General features: G+C 39.0%; 1 protein-coding gene across 1 annotated transcript in view; it reads right to left on the bottom strand.

Annotated features, from left to right (window-relative positions):
- The window catches only part of BCAT1 (branched chain amino acid transaminase 1), a 64,554-nt gene that overhangs the window by 11,808 nt on the left and 26,837 nt on the right, over positions 1-25,909 (bottom strand). Inside the window, exons 3-10 of the mRNA XM_042890346.1 lie at positions 19,133-19,333; positions 15,868-15,978; positions 14,899-15,018; positions 12,473-12,636; positions 10,693-10,835; positions 4,479-4,564; positions 2,645-2,785; positions 1,375-1,449 (exon numbers count right to left, since the gene is read on the bottom strand). Of these exons, the coding sequence (XP_042746280.1) occupies positions 1,375-1,449; positions 2,645-2,785; positions 4,479-4,564; positions 10,693-10,835; positions 12,473-12,636; positions 14,899-15,018; positions 15,868-15,978; positions 19,133-19,333 (1,041 nt within the window). The remainder of the gene's footprint in view (positions 1-1,374; positions 1,450-2,644; positions 2,786-4,478; positions 4,565-10,692; positions 10,836-12,472; positions 12,637-14,898; positions 15,019-15,867; positions 15,979-19,132; positions 19,334-25,909) is intronic.

Genomic DNA, 25,909 nt, shown 5'->3' with positions numbered 1-25,909 from the left:
GTTGTGCTGGAGACCAACACTTATGAATATTAAAAATATGTAGAAAAGCAAAATATGTAGAACCACAGAATCATTAAGGTTGGAAAAGGCCTCTGAGATCACCTAGTTCAACCATTCACCTACTGCAAATACTGCCCAGTAAACCATGTTCCTTAGTACCACATTTGCACGTTTTTTGAACATCAGCCTGAACTCTCAGTAGAAGGTAATAATCAGAGGGTGGAACCAGACCAGGAAGTTGAGCTGAGACTTATTTCCATTCCTCCCCATCTCTTCATCTCCTTCCTGTTTGATGGTAACAGGGTGTACAGACTGGGAGAAGAACTAATTGAGAGCAGCCCTGAGGAGAAGGACTTGGGGGTCCTGGAGGTTGAAAAGCTGGACATGAACCAGCAGTGTGCACCCGTAGTCCAGAAGGCCAACTGTAACCTGGACTGCATCAACAGAGGGCAGCCAGCAAGGAGAGGGAGGTGTTTGTCCCCCCCTGCTCTCTTTTTGCAAGGTCCCATCTGGAGTACTGGATCCAGGCCTGGGGCACTCAGCACAAGAAAGACATGGTGGAGCTGTTGAAGTGGGTCCACAGGAGGTCACAAAGACTATTGGAGGGCTGGAGCAACTCACTTATGAAGAAAGACTGAGGGAGCTGGGCTTGTTCGGCTTGGAGAAGAGAAAGCTCTGGGAAGACCCAACCGTGGCTTTCCAGTACCTAAAAGGAGCTTAGAAATAGGAGGCAGACAGACTCTTTACATAGTCTGATAATGACAGGGTAAGGGGGAAAGGTTTTAAACTAAAAAAGGAGAGATTGAGATTAGGTATCACCATTCAGAGAGTGTTGTGGCACTGGCACGTGCTGCCCAGAAAAGTTATGGATGCCCCATCCTTGGAGGTTTTCAAGATCAGGTTGGATGCGGCCCTGGGCAACAACCTTTGTCCAGTTTAGTGGTTGACAAACCTGCCCACAAGCAGGGAGATTGGAACTAGGTGGTCTTTAAGGTTCCTTCCACCTACATCATTCTATGATTCTATGATGAGGAAGACAGTATTGTGCCTACTGAATGTTTTTGTTTATCTTTATTGATTAGCCCACATTCATTTATGGATGTGGTTATAATAACATTTCATCTATTTATTTATTTATTTCCCTTAAAAAGAAACTTGTAACAGCGTTATCCAGTTTGGAAGATGAACAAGGAAAAATCTGTGTCATATTTTTTCAAGATAATGAAAAAAATGGATAGAATAACCACACCAAGCAAAGACATAATACAACGTCTACAGAAACATTAAAAAAAAAAACTTATTTTCAAGGTTTCAAGGTTTTCACATTGTCACCATTTACTATTTTATCTGATTAAAGAAGATAAAATATCTTACCTGGATATCAGTCAGCTTATTCAGGATTCGGGTGGTTAACTGAGGTCCATTTTCCATAGTTGGAATGTGCAAATGCTGACATTGAATGAAGGAGAGGGGGCCAGGGGGAGCGGGGATGAAAAGAGAGAGAGAGAGCAAGAGAGAGAAAGAAAGAGACAGAGAGATGAACTAACATATAACTTTATATACACATAAATACCTTAGAGGCAACAGGGATTTTAGTAAGTATTTATCAAGTTTTCTAGTCCTCCTTACAAGTTTGTTGTAATGATTTTATAGGAGAGCATGCTCAGCCAGTGAAAAGTTAAATCAGTTGTACTGCTTTGCTGCTTTCAAACAAAGGCCAATACAAGCTTTCCAAAAGATCTGTCCAAAATGGACAATAAATTGTACAAGCTGGAGCAGAACTCCTATACATAGTATTTCATTTCAGAGTATATTGTACCGAAATGCAACAAGTACATTTATAGTTGATAAGATTAGCACTTGGATGTCTTTCAAATTATCTTAGCACATAATATCAGTACATTCATTCCATCTTATTAATTCAAGAATTATCACTTTACATAGTTTTGCTGTACATGTCATATTTGATGCAACAAAGCACCTATGTATCCATCTGAAATTCTCCAGGCTTATGAATTAATTTTGTGCTGATTTAATAGCATCAACTCTGCCTAACAGGCTAAAGAAATGCCTGTGAACTTTCATCTCTACAGGAGAAATCTCCCATATGGTGCACAATACGTGGAAGCAGATGTCCGTTCTCCTGACACAACTCCCGTACCACGGCTGGGTTCCCTGCATTGAGGGGTGAAAAACAGATATATCTAAGGAAGAATGAATGCAGTGGCTCAGAAATTTGGCTCCAGACAGAAGTCTTTCTCCTCTTACCTGGAAGCCTTGTATTTTTGAAAAAAACTTTCAATAAAAAGAAAGGTAGAAAAATGTATTTTTCTGTATTTCCCATCAGGCTGGGAACTATTACACACATTTTCAGGAACTGAGATTTTGTGACTTTGCTTAGTTATAAGCAGGAAAAAAAAACCAAACAAAAAAAGACCAGATGAGAGGGAGTCTTCTTTTCTGACAACATACCAGCAACTCACTTAGCAAACAGCATACTTGTGCCTTCCCATGATCCTAACTACTTTTCTATCTCACCTGTATGGTGGTTTTTGCTGTTATTGCAGCTTGTTTGTCTGTTTTTCCAGCAGCAAACAATTATGAGAAAAATTCTAGAGATGAAAGGAAAGTGATATTATCTTACCTTGCCCTTATACAAAATTTTGGAGATAGGACATACAATGCAAGCTGTTCCAGCCCCAAACATCTCCTTCACTCTGTTCTCTTCCAAGGCAGCTGTCAGGTCACTCATAGTGATGTAACGCTCAGACACTTTAAATTCTCCCTGCACAAGAAGAATCAAACAAAAAGAAACCTTAAGTGTTTAAAAAATAAATGTATTTTTGTTTGTTTCTCATTGCTGAAACATCTCTAACAGAACTATCTATTATTTTTACTTAGCCCAATTGCAATCAGTCAGATTTTGGCTGTGATCTTCTGATCTTTTCAAAGCTCACAGTATCATTCAAGATAGACTAATGAAAAAAATGGCCTTCAAGAAAGCCAATGGTTTGCTAGGTACAGCGCTGATGATTAAGCAGCACTTTCCACTGACTTGATACAGAATATCAATACTGTATTAGGGAATAATACATCTTAATTTGTCATGGATTACATCACACAGGACCTGACAACTTCTGATCTCAAACATTGTGAGGTTTGACTCGGTTTTGTGTAAGAACTTGGCATTATACTCTTGGACAATTCCTAAGCAACATACATTTTTTAATTCTACCTGTAATGCCAACTAGATGCATGCTTGTATGCAGCTGTCATCCACAAAAATTAACTGTATAGCAGGTATTAGTAAAGCAATTCATGTGGGGGACAGTCTCCAGAAAGGAAATGTTTTGCTTTCTGTAAGGGCTGAAGAATGAATAGCAACTTACTGATGGGAAGCTTTTAAAGAACAATAATAAACACTGAACTTTCAATTTCATGGTTTTATTTGGACTTCATTGTCCTAGCAGGCCAAACTAAAGCTTAGCCCCTGCTTTAAATGCATGCTTTTAAATATGGAACAGAGGTGCTTAAGAGAACAAAAAAATATTATTAGTGCTGGATAGAAGAGCATTTGGAGAGAGGGGCTGGGACACCAGACACCATGTAAGAAGGGTCTCAGGTGCGTGAGGAAATACAAGTCAGGAAGAAAGTAGAAAAACAAGGAGACAAGAAACTATTCAAGAGTTCTAGCAACTGGGAACAACTGTCTATCTTGTGAGGAGACATGACTGAGAATTGCACGTGCATATCTACACTAGGTTTATTCTAGACCGCAGGAGTACTAGTAAGAGTAAAGATGCATAACAGTTCAATGCAGAAGAACAAGTGGAAAATGTACCTACCCTGTGCAGCATAGGCACTGGAATGGGCTGCAGGCACTGGAATGAGCTGCCCATGGAGGTGGTGGAGTCACCAACTCGGAAGGTGCTCAAGAAATGTTTGGACGTTGTGTTGAGGGATATGGTTTAGTGAGAACTATTGGTAATGGGTGATCCTGTGGGTTTTTTCCAACCTTAGTGATTCTATGTATGTCTGTGTATTCTATGCTTAACTCTCTTCATTATGAGTTGGATTTAAATGACTTAACTATGAACTGTGTTTCAGGAAGTCCTTCAGCTTACATGTGGTTGGAAGCTTAGAGAATAACAGAGGAAAAGTATCGCAACGTGCCTTATTCCTGTTATTCTTTCCCAAACACAACTTTGAATGAAACCATGAGAAATTAGTGGAGATATAGGGTGCTGATGAATAAAATACAGCTGTGATCATACATGGTAATCATTTATATCCTTGCTTTATGTTAGTGGTGATAGTAGACTTAAGGAGAAAGTTCATGTTAAATACTATACAGAGCTAACAAGTTCAGTATTGTTCCATGTGATAGATAGAACTTTTGGATAAAGAGCAGCAGGAATGCTTACTTTAGTAGATTTTACGAGAGTTGAAACCACTACTGGCATGGCCAAAGCACTCACCCAGTTGCATGCCAAATCCAAAATGCTTTGTCTTGTCACTCCTGGAAGGATGATGCCATCTAAAGGTGGAGTTGCCAGTTCATTTTCTGTTACATACAAGAGAAATAAAAAGCAAAATAAACAACAGCAACAAAAAATCAAAATTAAAATCTTAACTCTGTCATATGAAAAATTCTCAGAGTTCTGTATGAACACAAATCGCACAAATTCAGCTACAGTAAGTTGTTGAGTGTTTGGAACCTTTCAAATATACCTGACTGGATGGTGAATAAATATATTTAATTAATTAATAAATATATGGCTAAAGCCTGGTAGCAAAATTTATTCCTCAGTGTGTTATGGATTCACTGTGCAGTTACCGGAACAGCTCAGTCTTCAAATTCAGACTACAGAGACACAAAAGAAAGTCATACTTAATAATGCCAGGGCAGATGACGACTCTCTCTGAACTGCTTTACTTTATTTAGGTACATGGGGTTCAGCATTTCTACTTCCAAACATTAAAATGAAACATTTGCAGGGAATTTTGAGGCTTATTTACTGAACTAGCAAACTAGTAAAAACTTTGGTAAACGCTTCTTGGGAAGACACCTTCATGACCTTTCCTCTTGGTCTAGATGTCTTTTTTTTTCTCCTAATTTTGTCTTTACTCAAAAAGAGCAGTCCCAGTAAAATTCCAAAATCACCAACAACTAAAACTGTTCAGCTAGTTTGGTTTGTTAGCTTGTTTTTGCTTTCAAGAAAAACAACATTACATAAATATTGACCCAACACTTGCTAATTACTAGCAGTAATATACAGTGATCCATACTTGGTAAATACTTAAATTCACAGTCAGTGGGTCTTTCAGTAATTCTCTTCATAATTTTTTTTCTAACCATTTTTTCTTCCCAATAAGAATCCACTATCTTTTTTATTCTCTTACAGATATTAAGCTCTTTATAGAATTTACAAGCCATGAAGGCTTTTTACATCACCTAGGTGAGATTAAATCAAAGAAGAAGATATGCATCTTTATGTTGCCATTATGACCCTTACTCCTCCCAACAAACAATCATTGAATCCAGGCTGTTTGAACCAAGATTGAAGAAGCAGCAGTCTTAAAAAATTTCTGTAGGTCGGGGAAATGAGAAGGAAGAAACATGCTGTTCATCTTTGCACTGAGAGAGACCAAGCTGAACTTAGCAGCTGAGGACTCTGTTTTCAACTGTCAGGTAGACAATCCGCACAAACGTTGCCTGGCAGCCACTGCATATACAGATTAAAGGCAACTACAGCATGGGTTCTCTCCTTCTCAAGACTTCAGGAGCTGGGGTGAAATAGGAGAAACAAAGGATAATAAATACAATTGTTCACTGAATTTGTTACTTATTGTGCATTCTCTTGGAAATATCTGTTAGTTTTAATGCAACCAGTCATGGATTTATTGCAACTACAAGATTCTCTGACCTATGTTTCCACGTCCCTTATATGCACATGTGTAATAAACAAATTATCATGCCAAAATGTCTAAGTGAGCTGCTCTAAAATGAGCTATATATTCTACTCCGGTTTGACTCACCAATAGTGTCATTCTCCAGCCTATCCCAAATTCCTAAATATAGCAGCTGTCTCTTATTTACCACACAGTCAAGAGCAACACAAAGTTCTTCACTCCTAATCACGATGCCTATCAGGTCCTATTTTGACACAGCTATCAAGTGAAGAAGACATTTAAAACTCTCAGTGAGACACAGGCCTCAGTTCTGAACCCTAGAAAGCTGATGCTCTGCAGCTCACCAGCTATGGACTCTGCAGACACAAGCCACATATGAGCATTCCTCTAGCAAAAAGCTTAAAATAGCATGGACCTTAATGCCAAAGTTTGTACCTACACACCTGAAAACATTCTGTTTGTGGTGACTTTGCCACAAATCTTAGCCTGTTTAAGCTCAACAATATATATTCAGTGATATGAGCTATTTTGAAAAGATGCCAGGACAAACTAGCCCCTAAACAGCACTGAGCAGACAGGATGCAGGAGTCTTAATGTTTCAGATAGTCTGCTCTGCCTAATTTTGTCAAGCCCACATATGATGCCTACCAGCCTGGGGCCACGCAAGGAACATCTGCTCCCCCTGGTACCCAGCAGAGATAATAATACTAAACAACATCACATGCCAAAAAGCTCGTTCTCTCTGTGAATTGATGCCAAAGCAGTCTCCATATGACATCAGATTGTCCATCTCCAGGAAAACGGACTGTGAGCTCACAGGCTCAATTCGCCTTCTGAGTTATTTTGATGGGCTAAACGCCTAAAAAATTATAGCAACAAGAAAAGGGAAAAAAGGCATCTGAAGGAAAACGCTGAGGTTTCTCTTCATTTGACTACTGTTATTACTCGCTATAGTATCACAAGTAATAGCACTTTTCAGTCTGGTGTCCCACTGCACCAGGTATGGTATAGGCATGTGTATGGGAACTGTTGTGTCATGGCCCGAACCACTGATTGAGCACTGGGGAAAGGACCTGGTCAGCCCAGGGAGCACAGATGAAGGCAATCCAGCTGTGTGACCAGAAGGGGTGGAGCCTGGCTGCACCTCTCTTAGAACTCATTTAAGGACTGACTGCCACTGGGGAAGGCTCTCTTTCTTGTGATCCTTCTCTGGTGCAGCTTTCCTCTGCAAACCTGGAATCTTCTGATATGAATAAGCAATCTTTTTCCCTTCCCTTACAGCACCTTTCTATCATATCAATCCTCCTGTCATATTGATGTGCCCAATTACTACAGAATGCCATAACTAAGAAACTCCCTCAGAGGGCTTAAAGGTACTTTTAAAATGAAGACTTCCATTTTACAAAGCTTCCATTTTTATACACTTTCATTTATGAACATATGAGATAATATGATTTCAGTACTAGTCATACCATAACAATGCAGAGAAATATACTATAATATATTTTACCAAAATCATAACAGATACCATGTGATCTTCAGGGTCAAAGAGAACCCAGGAAACCCTAATTTCACTATTACAAATGGCTGATTTCTGTTCCCAATTTGTTCTGGCCCTTTCTATTTCTGTCTCCTCCTTGTTTTTCCCTTAGGCTTTTCTTCTACTCTTCCCTCATGAAATCACTTCATCTTTGCTTCTCAGCTGATTTACATTCTTCAATTACTTTTCCTTCCTTTTCTCTGTCTAGCACCTTGATCAAGCTGCTCTCTCCACTCTGTTTTTGCTATGAGCTTCTAATGCAGCAGAAGGCACAATAATTACCTTCTTTATAGCCTACCTGATAACGGGAATAGGTTGCCCAGAGAGCTGGTGGATTCCCCATCCTTAGAGACATTCAAGGACAGGCTGGACAGGACTCTGTGCAAGCTGACTGAGCTGTAGGTGTCCCTGCTCACTGCAAGGGAGTTGGTCTAAAGGACATTTAAGTGTCCCTTCCAACTCAAAAAATTATATGATTCTAACATGTTCATGCAGTAGAAATAATCCTTTAACTACTAAACATAAAAATCAAGTTGCCTGGTATTTTAACTGAATGTACTAGAGAATTCTTTAGAAAGTTTAACTTAATGTGTGCTATTTTGAAGTGAGCACTGTTTCTCCCAATTTTAATAACAGCACAAGAACATTAAATAATACTTGAATGCTATTTACGTCTTATCAGTAAAGCTAGAAGTAGAGCCCAGATGGTTCCAAATCATTCTTAAGAAATTCAATTTTGGGAAAATGCAGAACTTTTCTAATTAGCAACTTTCAGGTTAGACATATATTTAAATTCTACATTTTTTTCACAAAGTCAAGCCTAAATTCTAGGCAGAAGAACTGATATTATTAAAGGAAACAGGAGTTTCAATGTCGACAGCTCCTTGGGATTGTTATGTGCTCTGAAAAGGCAGGTGGAAAGCACGGTTGGGTGACTAAAATTTTCATTTTGTCAGCATAAACTGCAAACAGTCATTGATGAATGGAATATCATGCTCCTTTATTTATGAAACAGTAGAAAGCCTCAGCCAGAGGAGCAGTGGGCATATAAGTAGCACAGAGCATAGCATACAATTTTACAAGAAATTGAGTAGTTTCCTCCAACTACCTCCACGATGTTATAAATGAGACTTTTTTTTCAGGTTCCTCTGTTGTTTTGTCTCCAAACCAGCTTGTCATGTTTAGAGGCAATGCTGTAACTGAAAATATACAGCAAAGAAGAAACAAGAAAAACAAGAAAAGAAAAGAAAGAAGAAAAGCCTGCTGTCATTGGAAGTATGGACATTCCTTAGTTTGGACTTTACTGAGTTACAAACTTGGTTTGTTACAACACCACATAGAGCACATTCAGACTATCCTGCAGTGACCTTTGAACACACAAACAAGAGCATTTTCCTTTTGATGATCATTTGCAATTTCTGCCTCGCTATTTTTGTGTTAGATCACTCTCTCAGCTGCAGAATTTGCATAACAAAACAAATGCACTGCCTAAGTATCTGTTGCAAAGTAAGAGAAAATAATAGCAAATGCTCTTTAAATCACAATGTAAGGCTATAAGCAGGTATATGATGGCACACATTGTCAGCAGGAATGATTTTTCAATCAAAGATATCACAAATTAAGCATTAGTCACCACACTGAAAGACTGCAAAGTGCTCCAACAATGCTAATGACCATGTCGTGTGAAATGGCAGGTTTGCCAGTATACAGTTAGCTTGGGTGGCATGAATTATAAGTTGTTTGTTACAGCCATCTCACAATGGCACTATTCAGTTGTACACTGGTAACACAGTGATTGGCAGATCTTTGGAAAAGAACGGTGCTGCAGCTGGGTAATTCCAGCATATTCCTGGTTTAAGTACAATAAGAACACTGAATTCTAATCATGTGCCCCCTTCACTGTCCTTTCCCTGGCTAGAATGAGCCAGTATCTATTTTCATGTCTCTCTAGCAAAGTTATACAAGGCATCTAAATACACTGACAAGTCCACTGCTGCTATAACAACAAGATTTGTCATATTTAAAGTTTCATTCACAAGACTTCACAGGCTCATTCAGCATGGAGGGAACATAATTTCTCTTCTTAAAGAAATGTTAAAGATTTTGTAGAAGAACAAGAAAAGAAACTGGGCATGAGAGTCAGGTAGCGGTACTCCCATGAGCACAGTCAGAAAAGTGTCAATTTTCAAAGGTAGCCATGGCACTCTGGCTAAACCAGAAATTAAACTCTGCATATGGTGCCATGCAAAAATTAGCAATTTTCATGGAGGGCAAGAACTCATAAAAGTCAGGAAGCATTCTTCCATTCACTACCAGATAAACTGGCTCAGTTCTCCAAACACTCAAACTCATGTAGTCTTCTGAACCAGCACTTCTGAACCACTGTGGGTGTTTCTGAGATGCTGAACTCTGAGACACCAAAATAAATGGCTCTTCATTAACTAGATAGTTTTCTAAGCAACATGTACAACACTCACAGGTGACTGGGGATGCAAAAAGGTAAAAATATATTTAAGAATGATAGCATATCTTCAAAGTATCAACAGAACACTAGTGATGTGGAATGCTGATTGATATATTTCTGTCTGCCTCCACTAGATTTCAAATTCTTCAAAGAAAGAGCTTACTGCTTTATCAGTCAGATGCTGAAGCACTTTTGGTCATGCTTCAGGAACACATCACTTGCTGGAAAGTGACAGTGGGAACCATTCATGTGAAAGGGACAGGATCTGGAGAGTTGCACAACCATAAGGCATCTTTAGCATGGCTGCATTGTTTCTGACACGACACCAAGATGAAACATCATCTAAAATTGGCAGTGAATTGCAGTGTGATCCTTTGTATGACCACACCCTGAACATGTGGACTGCTTCAGCAGATTAGTACGTTATCAACATGCTTTGCTCACAGCTGCTCTGAGGTCATCTCTTTTATAATGGTATGATTAACAGTTACCTACCAGTTTTCAGAACAGAATAAACATTCATTTTGTTAAGCCATTTTCATTAAAAATTTTATGATCTGCACTTGTAACCATCATTTCATGAATTACGGGAGAAGGTAACTATCCCACTACCACAAAAAATATTTATTAAATATTTATTAAGTATTTATTAAATATTTTTTACGTATTTGTGGGGTCAAATTCACTTCTAGAATCCTTGTACACATAGTATGAATAACTGTACTCTTGTCCCAACTGTCTATTCTATTAGTTTTCATTTTGTGTGTTACAGTACCTCCATCCTCATTTATCCAGTAGAGAAATAGATTCATTGTTCCAACTTCGGTTATTTGGTGATCTTCTCCATACAGCCACAGAACCTGCTGGCAGCCTAACTCCAGGGCTTCTTGCTGAGCACAAATAGAAGAACCATAATTCCTTTCAGAAACAAAAAGAAAGAGCAAACAGATAATGAGTGTCTGGATGAGTATTTGTTTATTTCTATGGATGGTTCAGTACACATGTCCTTTACGAGCAAGTGCTCTGCTTAATCACTGCTTCTCCCCGAGATACTTTATTGGAAGTACTTTCCTGGTATTTTACTAAATCATTTTGCATCTACAAGTCAAAAACTGTGAAGAGCTAAGCAGCATCAACAGCTGAAACACACTCATTCAAATTTTCTCAAAAACAAATCTTTATCCATTTTCTGGATGCTTCAGTCATTGCAAGAAGATAGCTTAGCAAATAATTTATCCTTACGTAGCAGTTGGGATCCTGGAGAGAGAACAATTTCCATCCAGCTCATGGCTTTTAAAAAGCAAAACTCAAACTATCCACCTCATCTAACATGTCAAGTGAATAGATGGGTAGTTAGATCTCTTGGAATACAGAATCTTCAAAGGTGAGCTGTTTCCTGTCTAGTAAAAGACATTTACTGAACTAGTAGCTCCAGAAGCTATAGACTGGACTTGATGAATTCTATCCTGGAGGGGCAAATGTTTTTATAAAATGCTGCCTACCTGGTGAACCTGACTTCATAATTACTGTTTACCCTGTACCTGCTCTAAAGGGGAAAAAAACACAAACCCTATCACTTCTGATCTTCAATGGCTATCACAAGCTCAAGACAGCAGCTCTGAAGTTCTGACTGCTCTTGAATTCACATCTCCCCTGTGGGCTACAATTGCAAATCAAGTCAGCAGTGATTCCAGAGCACTCCCATTGTAAACAGCTGATAAAATAGTGTACAGGAAATAATACATTTCCAAAACAAAACAAAACCCCACAAGTAGACATTAAAAATCTCAAAACATCAGAATGAATGTAAAGGAAAGCAATTTTCTTGCCACTTGATTATTCTACTAGCTCAGCTAGGCAGCATTTGACAAATACTAACATCTTGCCTAGAAAGAAACCTCTTGGGAAGGTAATAGAATCTCTGTTTAAACCGATGACCAAGTATACATAATGGAATCACTTTATCTAACAACATCCAAGTTGCTTGCTCTGGTCAGGTCCTAAGCAGCTTCATTCAGACAACTCAAGTACCTGGACAGTAACCACTATGTTAAGTGGTGCTTTGGCTTAGTTCAGCAGAAAACTGCCAGACCATGGTCACGTACACACAGATAATTGTCTCCTGATTTTCCACAGACACTTGTATACCAGCTTACTGCAGATGGCTTCTCAAAGACAGTCTGCTAAGGCAGAAGTTCAACCAGCTGGCAGCAGGTTGCTATACTGAATGCTGTGTCACAGAAGTTGTATCTGCAGCGTCAACTTCTGCAAGGGAAGCAGTCAGAGTATTGCATGGACATTTTCCAGGCCCAATTTCTCAACTTGAGGTGATGTATAATTCTCTCTCCAAAAAGTCCAGAGAAAAAATATGCGATTGAATTGTGTAAGAAGTATTAAGAAAATACAGTTTTGAAATGCTTGTCATAGTACGTTATTTGCTTAACTACTATATCTAATACTTCTATTTTTGCTGGCTTAGATTCATCACTAAAAAAATGATCTCTTTTTTGAAGTATATGAAGATTCCACACAAATGCAGAATCAGGTTTACTTACCCTCCCAGTTTGCAATCTCCTGTTCCTCCTTTCCAGGCTCTTACATATTTCGGATCTGCCCATAATGATATTGGATCAAAGCATTCACTTGAAAAGTAAGCACCCACAGGACTCAGTATGACATACAGTAGGGCTTTAGTTGGCTTCTTCACTCCAAGAGAAGGCTAAAAATAAGGAATATAAGCAAGGCAAGTTACTGGAGAACTTCGCTCCAAACATCAGATGATGTATAATTAGCTTTGGAAACACTTTCAGTGAACCACAACAGGGAGTGCTTTTACCAGAACAATGTGAAGTTCTGCAACGAAGAGGAAATATTTACCTAAATTCCTTCCCAGTCGAAGTAATATAGACCTAATTTTACATGCTGAGAATTCTATTCTCTTATTCCATTCACTTATGGCTTTTTTACTTATTTATATATTAATCTTGAAGCTATTTAAGAATTCAGAAATTACCTCAAAAAAACACTTGTAATTCTATGAATTAATCAAAGTAGTGACATGTGAAGCCATGTGAGGACAGATGGAAGGACCACCACTAGCAATAACAACAATGGAGAAACCACAGTCAGTGACAAGAATCAGCCAATGCCTATTAGAACTGGAACTGCTGGAGAGTCAAGTGATGTCTCTGTGCAGAGTGACAGCCTAAAATGATTTGTCTATTGTAAATGGTTCAAACAGGACAGGAAATAACCTGTTTCCTGCACCCCCTCTGATGGCTTCTCACACTTGAGGTCATCATCAGCAACATTTAAAGATGAAAGTGAAAAGTCTGACATAGGTCAAAGTCAAAATTCTCTTTAGCTGTGTGATTCTTAGCAAAGCTCTAGACCATGTATCTAATCCACTTAGTTTTCTATTCTTGTTGCAGGCTATACAAAAAGAAACAAAAGGAGTTTTGCTACTTAGATATATTAACTGTATTATATATTTTGTATGCAGCTCAAGACAATTCTTCTTCAACTCAGTGTGGCCCAGGCAAGTCAAAAAGTTGGACACCCATGCCCGAGTCAAAACTGACTACAAAACGGTTTAGGTTGAAATGAACCTGTGGAGGTCCTGCCCTACAAGCAATTCTTGGGTTGTTGAATGCAGCTAAATGGGCTACTTACTATTTCCTCTCCTCTCATAGGAACTAGTCCACTGAAAACTACAAGCTCATCTTTGGTTTCTTAGGTTAGGTTTCCACTAAAACAAAAAATGTTATTTAACAGGACCAAAACTCTAGGCAAATATTCTGCACAAAGTACATGAAGCTAGTCTGGGAGGTGAAATAATAGTGTAAACATGGAACTACTGGAAAATTCAAATAAGCCTTCCTCAGTTGTAGAGAGGGTGCTTTTGATTTCTGTCCAACTTACTCTTCCAGCAAAAGTTTTAACAAGACAAATATTAAACAATGGAGAACTGCCTCATCCTAATGCAACTATTCAGTAACTGTAACAATTAGTTTTCCTAGATGGGTTAATCTGAAAAATATTTAGCGAAGTATTTCAACTCAAAGACAACATGACACTGTAGAAAGACCAGTTGGCTAACCTAAAAGAAAGCTCAACAGCAAAAGAACTTCCAAAACAAAACAGGAAAAAAAAAAAACAAAAAACATTAATACTTTACACAGTTGCTGAATGGTGATCTGTGTGAAAATTTGCAACTACTTTACAGAGATTAAACTAATGAAGTCTTAAAGCACGTGTGAAATGCATAATGCTAAAGTAGGCCAGCCGTGTATAGATACAGATATCGCAGAGGAGTGATCTGCTTAACAGGGAATCATATATTCTTTAGTAGCTTTGTCCTACACTCTTCTGTTATAGCTTTCTCTCTTTCTACTAAGAAAAACCGTAAAGTTTTAACTAAAATAAATTGTTTCTAATTAACTTCATAAATACCACACGCTTCACTTATATTCACACGCAGCTCACAGAGCACATGCTAATATCAAGCTGATATTAGCTAATGTCTCAGCTAAAGTCTGGATTCAAGAACAAATTAACACTGTTAGTTCTGCTACGAGTTTCTTGTAGAAGAATCTTCCAAAACTCTACAGAGCAAATTTCTGTTCTCTCACATATTCCCCGGGCTATCAGCATTTTAAAGGCATACATTAACATTTAAAATTTAAAAGGCATTTGTTCTTTTAGTATAAAAACAAAGTTTATTTAAATTTTACTGTAATTGCTTAGAAGAGGCGATTGAAACACTTTGCTCTGTGTTCTGAACCAGTCCGTCCACTAGGTGGTGGTGTGGGCAATATAAATTTGCTAAGTAGCGCTACAGGCGACTAACTCAGGTGAATCATTTGTGCCCCAAGTGTGATACTCTTGCCTAGTGACTGCTGTGTATTTTCCTATATGGATGAAAGCTTTTGCCTAATGATTAAATACACTCAATTTAAAAATTAAAAAAGAAAGTTTAAACCTCAGTTCCAATTAAGGTAGGACGGATATACAGGCTAGCAGCAGTTGAGTATGGGACCCACTCCTTTTCCACTTCCACAAGTTTCCGGATGCACTCCAACAGTTCATTCTGGTCAAAGCACTAAGAAGGAAAAGAGAAAGCAAAAAAATCTAATTAAAGAATACAACCCAAACACTGTCATCTTGATAGATCCATATGTTATGTTGAACACCTCATCAGCCCATAGGTTTTTACAGGACAATAACTTCCTCAAATTAATTTCTTAAAAGATTTAAGATCCCACTGTCTTTGACTCTGTTCCTTTTTATACACTATCCTTAATGTTCTCCTGATGCTACAAAACATCCTCCTGAGGTAGAAAAAAGGAGCCACTGATACTTCTTGCCTTCAAAGCACACGGAGAGAACTCCCTGTGCAGCCAACTCCTTCACTTCCCAGGAGGTGCTGTGAGCTCCAGAACGCACTCTTCTGCAAAAAGCAGAAGAATCCCTTTGGTTATGGCTCCAATGGGCACAGTAAGACTCCCAGATTTACTGCAAAGCAAGTAAGCATAGGAGGAAATTAACTGGCCAATATACAACTTCTAAAAGCAGCATCAAGTTCCAGCACAAACAAAAAAGGCACTCAGATGTGAAAGGGTTTAACTGAGGTAAAAAGAAAAGTAACAACAGTCATGACAGAGGCAATTTAATCATAGTCTGCATGCAAGTACCTACAGAACAATGGTCATCCCCAGAAAAAAGACTGTATTTATTTGAGGCACAGAAAACACAGAAAGGAAAACACCGTTTTTAACAGAAAAAATAATTTCAAACCATTCACTGAATAGGATCTCTTAAAGTTTAAGAGAACTATTCAAGAGTTAGTGTAGTTCAGAAGTGTTACACTACCATAAAATTTCGGAGATTTGCACTCTGAAAATAAACATATGCTCTGACTTAAGGAGAGTAAGATGCCTTAGCTACGTACTGGCAGAGTCATTCGTCTTGCTGATCGTGCCATCCTGTCCATGTTGAGGCCTGGCCGGAACAGGCGGATTTTGCCATCCACTCCACGGTAGGCCTTCAATCCTTCAAACAACTACCAAGCCAAAAAGGAGGGAAAAGAAATCAAATAGTAATTGAGGCATGCTATCCCATGATGACCCGAGTAAAAGTAGGACATGCTTTCTGGAAACAAACGAACTTCACTTTCCTGCTCACAGTACTCAAAGCATAAATGCTAACCACTTAATCTTTGCAACAGACTCCTGTAAAGCAGCATTATGATGTTTGTATAAAAAAGATGACTTATCCATGCTTCTCATACATCTTCCTGTCAGGGAACTTACTGATAATTCGTAATTTGGTTACCACCACTAAAATTTGTAGCATGTGTTTGACTTAACTGTGCCCTCATATCTTGACTGATATCAAAGGCTGAAGTAAAACAATATTCTTTCTTATAGAAAAGTTCTGTTGCAGATCTTAGTGTAGCTGCAGCAAAATCTTGGTCACTCATTTCCCCCATATGTCCCTATGCTGTAGAATGGGGTTTAGTTAGCTTGTGAGATAGGTGCACCAGCTTTGTACTAGAGGAAGAATGCAGGTGAATGGTTTTTCTCTACATTAAAGGAAACTTTGTCACAATTACCCCATCAAACGGTAGAATGTAGGTGGTTAGCATTGACAGAAGGAAACTCGTCCCAAAAGTGCCCTCCCAGTAAAATACTCTACCTGTATACAAGCAACAGCAAAGGCACCCGAATGCCCACAGAATACCCAGAGTTATTTGCAGTTATAGACTGATAATTTTCAGTTTTAATTATAGGTAGATCACCCATGTGATCACTGATACATACTTATATAAAATTACTATTTAGATTAAGTATTGAAGGGTCATTCATGCTTACAGATTTCAGATTTTTAGAGCCTATTTTCTGTAGCATTTCTTTGTACAGTAATTTTCATTAGAAGTTCCATAAATTTAATTGCATCACTTCTATTCTTTTGATTCCCCCAAAATGTGTGGAAATACATTCTATATGGTTGGAAGACTGCATATGCACATTTCTGATTCTGGAAAAAGAACTCTGTATTTTTGTATAGTGCTTTTAATACAACACTATTCATTATTATCAAATTCTACAACCTTTTCCCATTAGGATCACTGAAATGCAGTGTTCAGAATGCTTTTGTATGTTCCCATGACAGAGTTAGGTCTTTCCACATGACAAATTTTAACTGGGTTGTAACTGGGTTGCAGGAATCCCGGCAAATTTCCTTAGATACATACAGTTATGCAGCAGAACTAGAATTAGAACCCAGCACTTTTTGTTTTCAATCTGTACCACCTTTCTATCTTAATGCCAACCTTACTAAAAGTTTTGTACATTGTTTTGAAATTTAAACAGTTCCTAAGATTGCAGCTACAAGAAAAATAATAAATAAAACAAAATAAAACAAATATCTATCTTAGTAAGCAATGGCATAGCTGGTGTAACGGTTGATACCTGGATATGATTTTTATTGTGTTATTAGCTAATACCACATTTCCGTAATGCTACATGTTCTTATCACAGAACAGTTGTTTCCCCCCACCCTTCTCCCAAAAACATTTACAGAACTTTTAATGAAAGGGAAAAGGAAGGAATGTTACTACTAAGATTTGATCAATGGTTTGAGAGAAGTAAGAATTACTTCATTACTGAAACACAAAGTATTTTCAAGCTGTTAAATCTTTTGTTCCAAAAAGTTTTAACCTTCCAGAGCTCAGCAAAACCTCTTGCTCATTACAAAGGGAGACAGTGATGTGCTCCAGAAATGCCTAATGTGAATAAAAGCAACTGTTACAGTTGCTTGATGGTTAGTCACTACAGTAGTGTGCAAACAATACTGTCCGGCATCTGTACATCACAGAAGCTGGATCTGAAGTTCAGCAGATCCAGTCTATCACACTGCATCATGAAGGGCAAGGAAAAAGGGGAGGGAATGCCAAATTCATCATTTTTATTATACCCACTGCGTATTCATTGAGCCACAGCATTGGCACCAGATTCTCCTCTGTCTGTCCTCTTGTCTAGAGGAAACGTGATGCAGTAAGGGTAAAAGAATAAAAAAATGGAAAAAAATAAGAGCATATTCATATTAGCAATGATTTCAAACTGGGCCAGAGGCCAAGCATTAAAGTAATATGCTACTAAGAGTGAAATATAGATTTGGGACTCCAGCGTGGTTTCTTGCTCCTTGGGCAGATCAAGAGCTGCACCGTTAATGACAAGGGCCTATTATAATTGACATAGGACTTTTGGAGGCTTGGTGACTAGGTGAGAAAAAACAGCAAATGCAAAAAACGGTGAAGGTAGGAGCTCAAATAAGAAGGGAAAGAAGGGAAATGCTTGATCCTTCCCTTCCGTTACCAAAAAATAATAATTAAAAAAAAAAAGGACAAAATAATAAAGATGCATAATCATCTCCACTAACATCAGACCCCCACCTACTCATAGGTGGAAGGAGAAGCAGGCTTCCATTTCCACTCTACGCTCACATGTAGTTCAGTGCATCCTAGCAAGGCTCTCACATAGATGTGAGTACAGCCGAAGCTGCTCTGGAGACACAAAAGGCAGCTTTAGACAGAAAGCAGCTAGGCATGGAAACTATTAACCACGCTGGTTTCCGACTCAACATTTCATTTTCCAGAGTTCCTTGTTGAATATTTTCTGCTTGAATACAGCTGGATATGCTGAATGCCTCAGATCTTGTCTGGAGCTCTCCAGACTTGTTTGGAAACAAGCATCTGCCTAGTCTATCCTACAATCCAAGCCATGGACCTTCAGAACAACTTAAAATAAGCTTCACAAAGTGCACATTCAGTCCCCAAATTAAAGCTGCTCTTAGAATCTCAACAGTTTTATCCAGGGCTTCACTAAGTTACATCAACGACAGCAACTAGACTGATTCTCTGACAGCGAGATCGAATACCTCATCAAATGAATTCGACACCATATAAGAAAGTGCTCACTTTCAAGCAGGCTATGAAATTAAGTGAGCTGGAATCCACACACCAGAGTCAAATCTGAGTTTTATCAACATAAACATAATCCTATCATAAATAAGGGAAATATTCTGGAAGGACATCACTAACAGCTCAAAAAGTACCTGGATACTAAGGCATTAAACTGTCTGTGTATTACAAAGCTATGGTTTCAGAAGCTAATGAAACAAAGTTGAGGTTTCCAAAAGGACTCAGTACTCACTTCAGTAGCATAATGCAGAGATGAACAGGCTGGATGCAAGGAGAGGTTCTGAAGTGGTCTAATACAAGGTTTCTCCCATCCTGAAGCCAAGGACCATTCAATTGTCAGCATATTATCAGTGAACACAGTTCCAAATACCAAACCACTTGGGTCTGGTTTTTCCTTGAGTGTTGTAGCTGGGGTGATAATCAAGTCTGAAGCCTGGAGGAACATGAAACCAAAATGTATACAAAATAATGAAATCAGACTTATTTAAAAATGAGCCCACATCAGTGAACATGGACAAATATAACATTCCAAATCTGCAAATATATTGACAGAACTGTTAATGGTGGCTACCTCTAGGTAACTGGTAAGGTATTTCTGTGTATGTACATGTAGAGCGCTGCTTAGACTGGAAGGTGTTAGCATTATCTGAAGCACTCTTAAGTAGAGGAAGCAGTACAAGGTGAAGAAAAAACAACAAAACACACAGATAAACAGAAAATTACCAGACAAAAATTTCTACGACAGAGATCAGAGTCAGCAGATTACTTGGGTCATGTTAGCACGTCTGCCACATTTGTATTTTCCTAGAAAGAAGGCTGTATGTTTCCCTGCATGAACAGTAGCGACTTTCCCTTGCAAGCTGTGACTAGCCGCAGAAATACACCATAGATTTTTGTAACTGGTTTAGGCGGGGAAACAGTAAAGTTTTTTATAGAAGCTTGGATGGTGTTTGTCATTGTTGAGAACAATGGGAAGAAGGAAAGCAAGATCTCTAGCAAGTCACTCTCCCTCATACACATAAAGGAGTAAAACAATTGGAGAAGGCTATGAAGTGCACAGAGCTCAATCCACTTTCTCCTTTCTACAGTATCTAAACATTTAAGCTGTTCCAGTCAGAGAGCAAGGGAGAACTCAAGAAGCAATCCCATGTGAAGCTCCATGTTCTTTCCTAACAAGACTCAGAACAGACTGCAGACCCCCACGAGAAACCTTACTCTTCTGTGCTCACAAAGAATAGACTAGAATGCAAGTAACCAGATACTTGTTCAAGTACTTGCATGAGCACTAATAAACAGGTCTGCCAGAGGTACCACTGATTTTGACTTTTCAGACCCAGCATGCACTTTACAAAATGCAAAAAGATCAGTCTCAAACTTTTGATAAAGAGCACACACACACTCGTCTCTGTAAATAACCTGGTTTTCAAGAGGTCTTTAATGAACAGTGGCCTGTTTCATATTGGCAGTATTTGTTGCTGTTGTTCTCTCTAATAGCTTAGATGTGAAATTAACTTAGAGCCGGAGCACATGAGTAGCTAAAAGCTTGTTTCAAACTGTCTCCAATTACAGGACTTGTGTGGATATTACAGTGCATTAGCCTGGCTGAACTAATGCATAAACTGAGGAAACAACAAATACTCTTAAAACTCTTGAGTTTTACAAGAGTATATAAATACTCTTAAAACCCTTTATCCTGCAGACAGTCAATGCTCCAATGGAAAAAGCAGGAAATAACGTTGTCTTGAAAATAAAAATGAATCTTACCTTATAACCTCTTATTATGCACTCTGAAAAAAATATCACAGAAGACTGTGAATGAAAATTAAAGCCACAAAGGAGTGTTTGGAGTTCTACACAATGCAATTTTGTGTTGAGGACCTGGAGTTCAAAAGATCCTCGAAAAGAGTCTCTGTTATGTGAGTGATAATAACATCATGCCAAGCAATCAAACCAGTGAGGCTGGGAGTGGTTGGAGAGCCCATCCTTAGGGGTATCCCTTCCTCGCACAGTGCAGCCTTGGCCTCTTATCTGAGAAGCGCCTGCTGATACCAACATGACTTCCAGAGCAAAGCTTTAACCAGCCCAAACAATGAAGATGTATTACAACCTCCTGAAACTAAAATTCATCATTTGATCAAAACACATCTTGCAAATTATGAACTAAGTCAAATTAACTTGACATGCTGATCAGTGTCAATTTTACCCAAAGCTGTAGCAAGATATTCTTGTGCCCATAGCCAAGATGTCACTTTGGTGTTCATTCTATCCAGCCTCTGCAATAGGCATAAGAGGATTTGGAGCTGACAGCAGCCTCTGGACAGTCTGAGCTGTTATGCCCATTACTAAACCCTACAGAGATGTCCAGGTTGAGAGATTATTTATTTCATCCTACTCTTTCCCAAATGTCATTAGGTGTGGCTGTTTTCACCACACTGAAACTACTAGACCATAAGCAGTATATTGAGGAGCAGTGTACTGAGTATAATGGGTAACTCACTTCACATACCTGAACTTTTCAAAGCACTATTCTGGGCCAAACATTTCGGTCATTTACTTGAGTACAAACAGAACTAACAGTCTCAGCTGTAATGCAGCCTTACACGGTACCTAACCCTAATAGCAAGTTTCAGCAGACATCCTCAAAACACCGACGTCACACCATAAGACTAATCTCTTGTGAAACAGGTAACCTCCCTGACTGCTAGTCAAAGTGAATCATTTAAGATCACAAAGCAACTTTAATTATTAATTAGTTATGCTGAGTTTTTAAGCATATCTTAGGAAAGATTAGGGCCTTCTGATGCAGTAACAGATAAGGAAGCATAGACAAAATTGAGTAACTTGTTTTGGCTATGCTCCTGTGAATGTGATTGCAGACACAGAGCAGATTTTTAGGAAGAGATTACAAAGAACACAAGGAGTTACTGTAGAGGGAGAGGCAACAAAGTGTAGCTGGAGGAGCTGAGCAGAACCAGGCTCAGGGGTTCAGATCAGGGGACAAAATGGGATAGTTATGAGGAGGAGAGCACCAGAGCTGAGGATGGTGTTTTCCTGCCCTTCAGCCCTTCTGGCTGCTGCATCTTCATCATTGCCTTCTATTGGACGCTTCCCAAGACACACAACCCTGTTTCAGGAATCCATTCTTCCTGGAAGAGCTACCTCCCTCAACACCTTCTGCCTGTCCACCTTAACATGAGGCTGCTTCTGTGTGGCAGGCTAAGGAGAGGACATGTGTACTGCATGGAGAAGCAGTGCTGGGGAAGCAGGCTGGGATACTAACTAGGTGAAGCAACAAGCCACTTTCCACAGCCTCTGGAATCTGAAATGCTCTCTTATCTTAGCAAGTTGGTTTTTTTTTTTTCGCCTTGCTGTGTCAAGGAGTGGATCGCCACCTTTCTTCTGTAGCTCATTTAGCTTCTTCTCCTTCCATATGTCAAGGTGCAGGCGGCGGAATGTTGCCCCTATTTCTTGCTGACCTAAGCAATTTTCTCAGCAGGCTGAGAAAGCTCATCCTATGGATACTTGCAGAATCACAGAGTTGTAGGGTTTAGAAGGGACCTCTGGAGATCATCCAGCACAACTCCCCTGCTAAAGCCAGATTCCCTACAGCAGGCTGTACAGGAAAGTGTCCAAGCAGGTTCGGAATACCTCCAGAGAAGAGCCCACAGCCTCTCTGGGCACTGTTCTAGTGCTCTGTCGCCCTCACAGTAATGATATCGTCCTTGTGTTCAGATGGAACTTCCCATGTTCCAGTTTGTACCCATTGCCTCTTGTTCTGTCACTGGGCACCAGCCCAGCAGCCTCCTGTGGCAGGGTTCAGGCTAGCATGGAAGCACAGAAGTGCTTCCACAGAGCAGCTATTCTGAGCTGCCACAGAGAACAGCAACCTGATCCAGAAGAGTGCTCATCACATAGTCCTACTTTCTGTAGGCTGATGTTGTGAATCATGTTTAATAGCCAGTACTGAACAAACGAGCATAGCTTATACCAAGCTACTGCCAAACTTGAGAAATCAGGGATGACACGCCAGCTCCTCCATCAGGGCATCAGACCAGACAGCCACAGTGCTGCTGCAGGAAGTGGGAAAAGCTCACAAGGGCTGTGCATCTTTTTAGGGTAACCAGTTATTTTCTCCTCCACTGGGAGAAAACAAACACTAAGTTGTTTGCCTATTCCTACGTCTTGCCTTAGAAATAGAAACACTGAATACTGCTCCAGTGGAGGCAACCTCTTCTTGCAGTTCTTATTTTGCTCTCAATTTGCCTGACTTACTATCTCTCAGCTCTATCCACTAGTCATTAGCAGACACGACAGCAGTACAGTCTACTTAAGCAAAAAATGAGAGATTTCTGTGCTGATCTTGGGCAAACCACTGCCCTTTGCTTTTGTTTATTTTCTCATGTCACATTCTTTAAAAAATACTGCTTGTTTTCTGGGGCAGAGACCATCACTTTCTGCACAGAGCTAAGACAGGTACGACTGATCACAGTAATAAAGTCTAAGCATAAACAATAAGATCAATAATGATTATATTAACTCTAAACAGAATAAGACAGTTAAATAAATTCTTAGGAATTTATTACTAGTTTACAAGTATAAACAGTAAAATAAACTATCTTACAATCACTTATTTTAAATTATTGCAGAGCCTCAGGCTTGAAAATGGAACTCATGCCAAGCAGGAAGAAAATTCTAATTTTCCTATTATAAAAAGAGAGAGAGGGAGAGAGAGAGAGAGAGAGAGAGAGAGAGAGAGAGAGAACCAAAATATAAAACTATATTCTGCAGCCTCAGGGAGAATACCCAGAAATTTTTCAACATAAGGCTTCCATGAAACTCCATTTGGGAATACTTGTTAGCACATGTAATTGGACTAGGGCCTGGAAATATTGCATCAGGTTGACAGTACACTGGGTAATAAAAAACAGAACAAGTGACAAACCAAAAGGGAGGCAAGGCTCTGAATCACTTGTGAATCAATCATGGAAGCAACCAAAAATATGGCCAGAAGGACTTTGTCTAGCTTTGTCTGGACGCCATCCTCTGCAAGGCATGTATCTAAACTATTCATAAGAGATATTTATCAAATATTTGTCAAACTAAAGGACGAGCTTCTGCTGCGCCCCTCAAGCAACAGGAAGAAAGGAAGGAGGGAAAGAAGCACACTGTTGACTTCTATAACCTTTCCCCTCACCTGATGGATGCTCCATCTCTGATGCAGGAATGTTTGATTTGCAATAGTAGGCAGGCAGCACAAAAAACTGTCTTGCTCTAATGATGTAACAGATATTTGGTTGGAACTGACTTAAACTTCTTGCCTTGGAGGATGAAAAGGGCACACAGAGCAGCTTAAAATGCAATCTGAAGCTCCCACAATGCATCAGAAGTTACATTAAAGGGCTGGAAAGCTACAGTCAGGCTAGCTTGTAGAGAAAGCACAGGAAAAAATCGGCCTACAAAACACACAAGCACATGGATACAGCAAAATGCAATTGATTTCAATGGCACTAATTACATTTTGAGTTTTTCCATATTTACTCAAATGTTGCCCCGCACCAACTCCCTTGATCTGATCCAAAGGTCATTTAAGCTAATCAAGGCCCTTTCCTCCATCTTTGCAAAAGTTTGGATTGTAAGGGAGGCAAAACTACCTGAATCTTAACAGCCACACGCATTTCTATTCCTTTGGTTAACTTAAATGGATTAGGAATCCTTTCTTGCTTTTTTTGTTGTTGTTGTTTGTTCATTGTAGTTTTTGTTACAGTCTTCGTCCCTTGCTCATTAGTTTGTTCTCCACTGATACAAGTTTCAGAAGTCAACTATTTCTATATACTATGTAGAAATCAATTATAAATCTACTATATCTTCAAAGAAAGATGAAGAAAAGGAACTTCTGCAGATCACAAGGAGATCTTCTGCTTGATATCAAGGTAATCTTAAAGAAAACTCTTATTTCATTTTAACTGGGTCTATCTCCAGCTAATGGTATTTTTGGATCTACTAAAAACAGTCATCTAGTATCTCATTTTGCAAAGAATTACGTAAAACATTTAAAATATGACTAGTACCTAAAAAGTAAACCACAGCGTTGGACCATTACTCATGGTAACAAAAATGAGACAGTGACGCCTTATTACATTTTGGTCATGTTAACTATTACTGTTTACTAACACTTGTTAGGTGGCAGGACGGGAGTATGAGCAGGCTTTAATGCAGTCTAGGCTGAAAGACCGCTTGCTGCAGCTCACTGCTACTGCTGGTCAGCTTAATTACATAAAATCCTCTTTGTCACTTACAGCACTTCGTGTCTACAATGTACATATACTGGAGCTTTTGCTCAGAAAGAAGCAATTCCATATAGAATGATAAGTGAAATCACAGTCAGCAATTCCATAATAGCTCGATTCCTTCCACAGGAAGTCCTCTCAGATTCATATTCAAACATTCCCACAAATACATGACTAGGGCCCTTTCCTACTAAAAGAGCACATTAACTACTTACACTATTCATGTTATTTACTATTAGTATATACTGCTCCCTCAAAACCTCTTGCATTTTGGTTAACATTATTACTGCTGCTGTGCTTTTGCTTGCTTACAACTGCTGTCTTTCTGCATTGTAGCATAAACACAATGTTCCATTTTTAGAACATTTGCCTAGAAGAAGGTTTGAGTCTAACACAAGCTGAGGCCTGTGACACATAACTGGAATAGCAAGATCTGTGATATTTCACTTATACCACAATTTTGTAGAGCAGTGCAGTGCTTCAGATGTTTGAATAATGCTGCATGAAAAATACAGAAGTATAAATTTGGTGCACAAAAATTAGAGATGCTACTGTTCCTGGGTTCTGGAAATACTGTAATTTCTATTTCACACATCATTAGTTTTAAGAAGCCTTACTGATAGAAGAAATGAATTGCAAACCTAAATTTCAGACAAAGAAATTGTAAACATTTGGCCTAAGTGACCTGGCCACTCACAAACATGTTATGTGGACAGCCAAGA

Source organism: Lagopus leucura, unplaced genomic scaffold (genome assembly GCF_019238085.1).
Source record: "Lagopus leucura isolate 7727_CA_CO unplaced genomic scaffold, USGS_WTPT01 Super-Scaffold_100159, whole genome shotgun sequence".
In the NCBI taxonomy this organism is placed as follows: Eukaryota; Metazoa; Chordata; class Aves; order Galliformes; family Phasianidae; genus Lagopus; species Lagopus leucura.
Note: the sequence above shows the minus strand (reverse complement) of the source record. Positions and strands in the feature narration are given on the sequence as shown.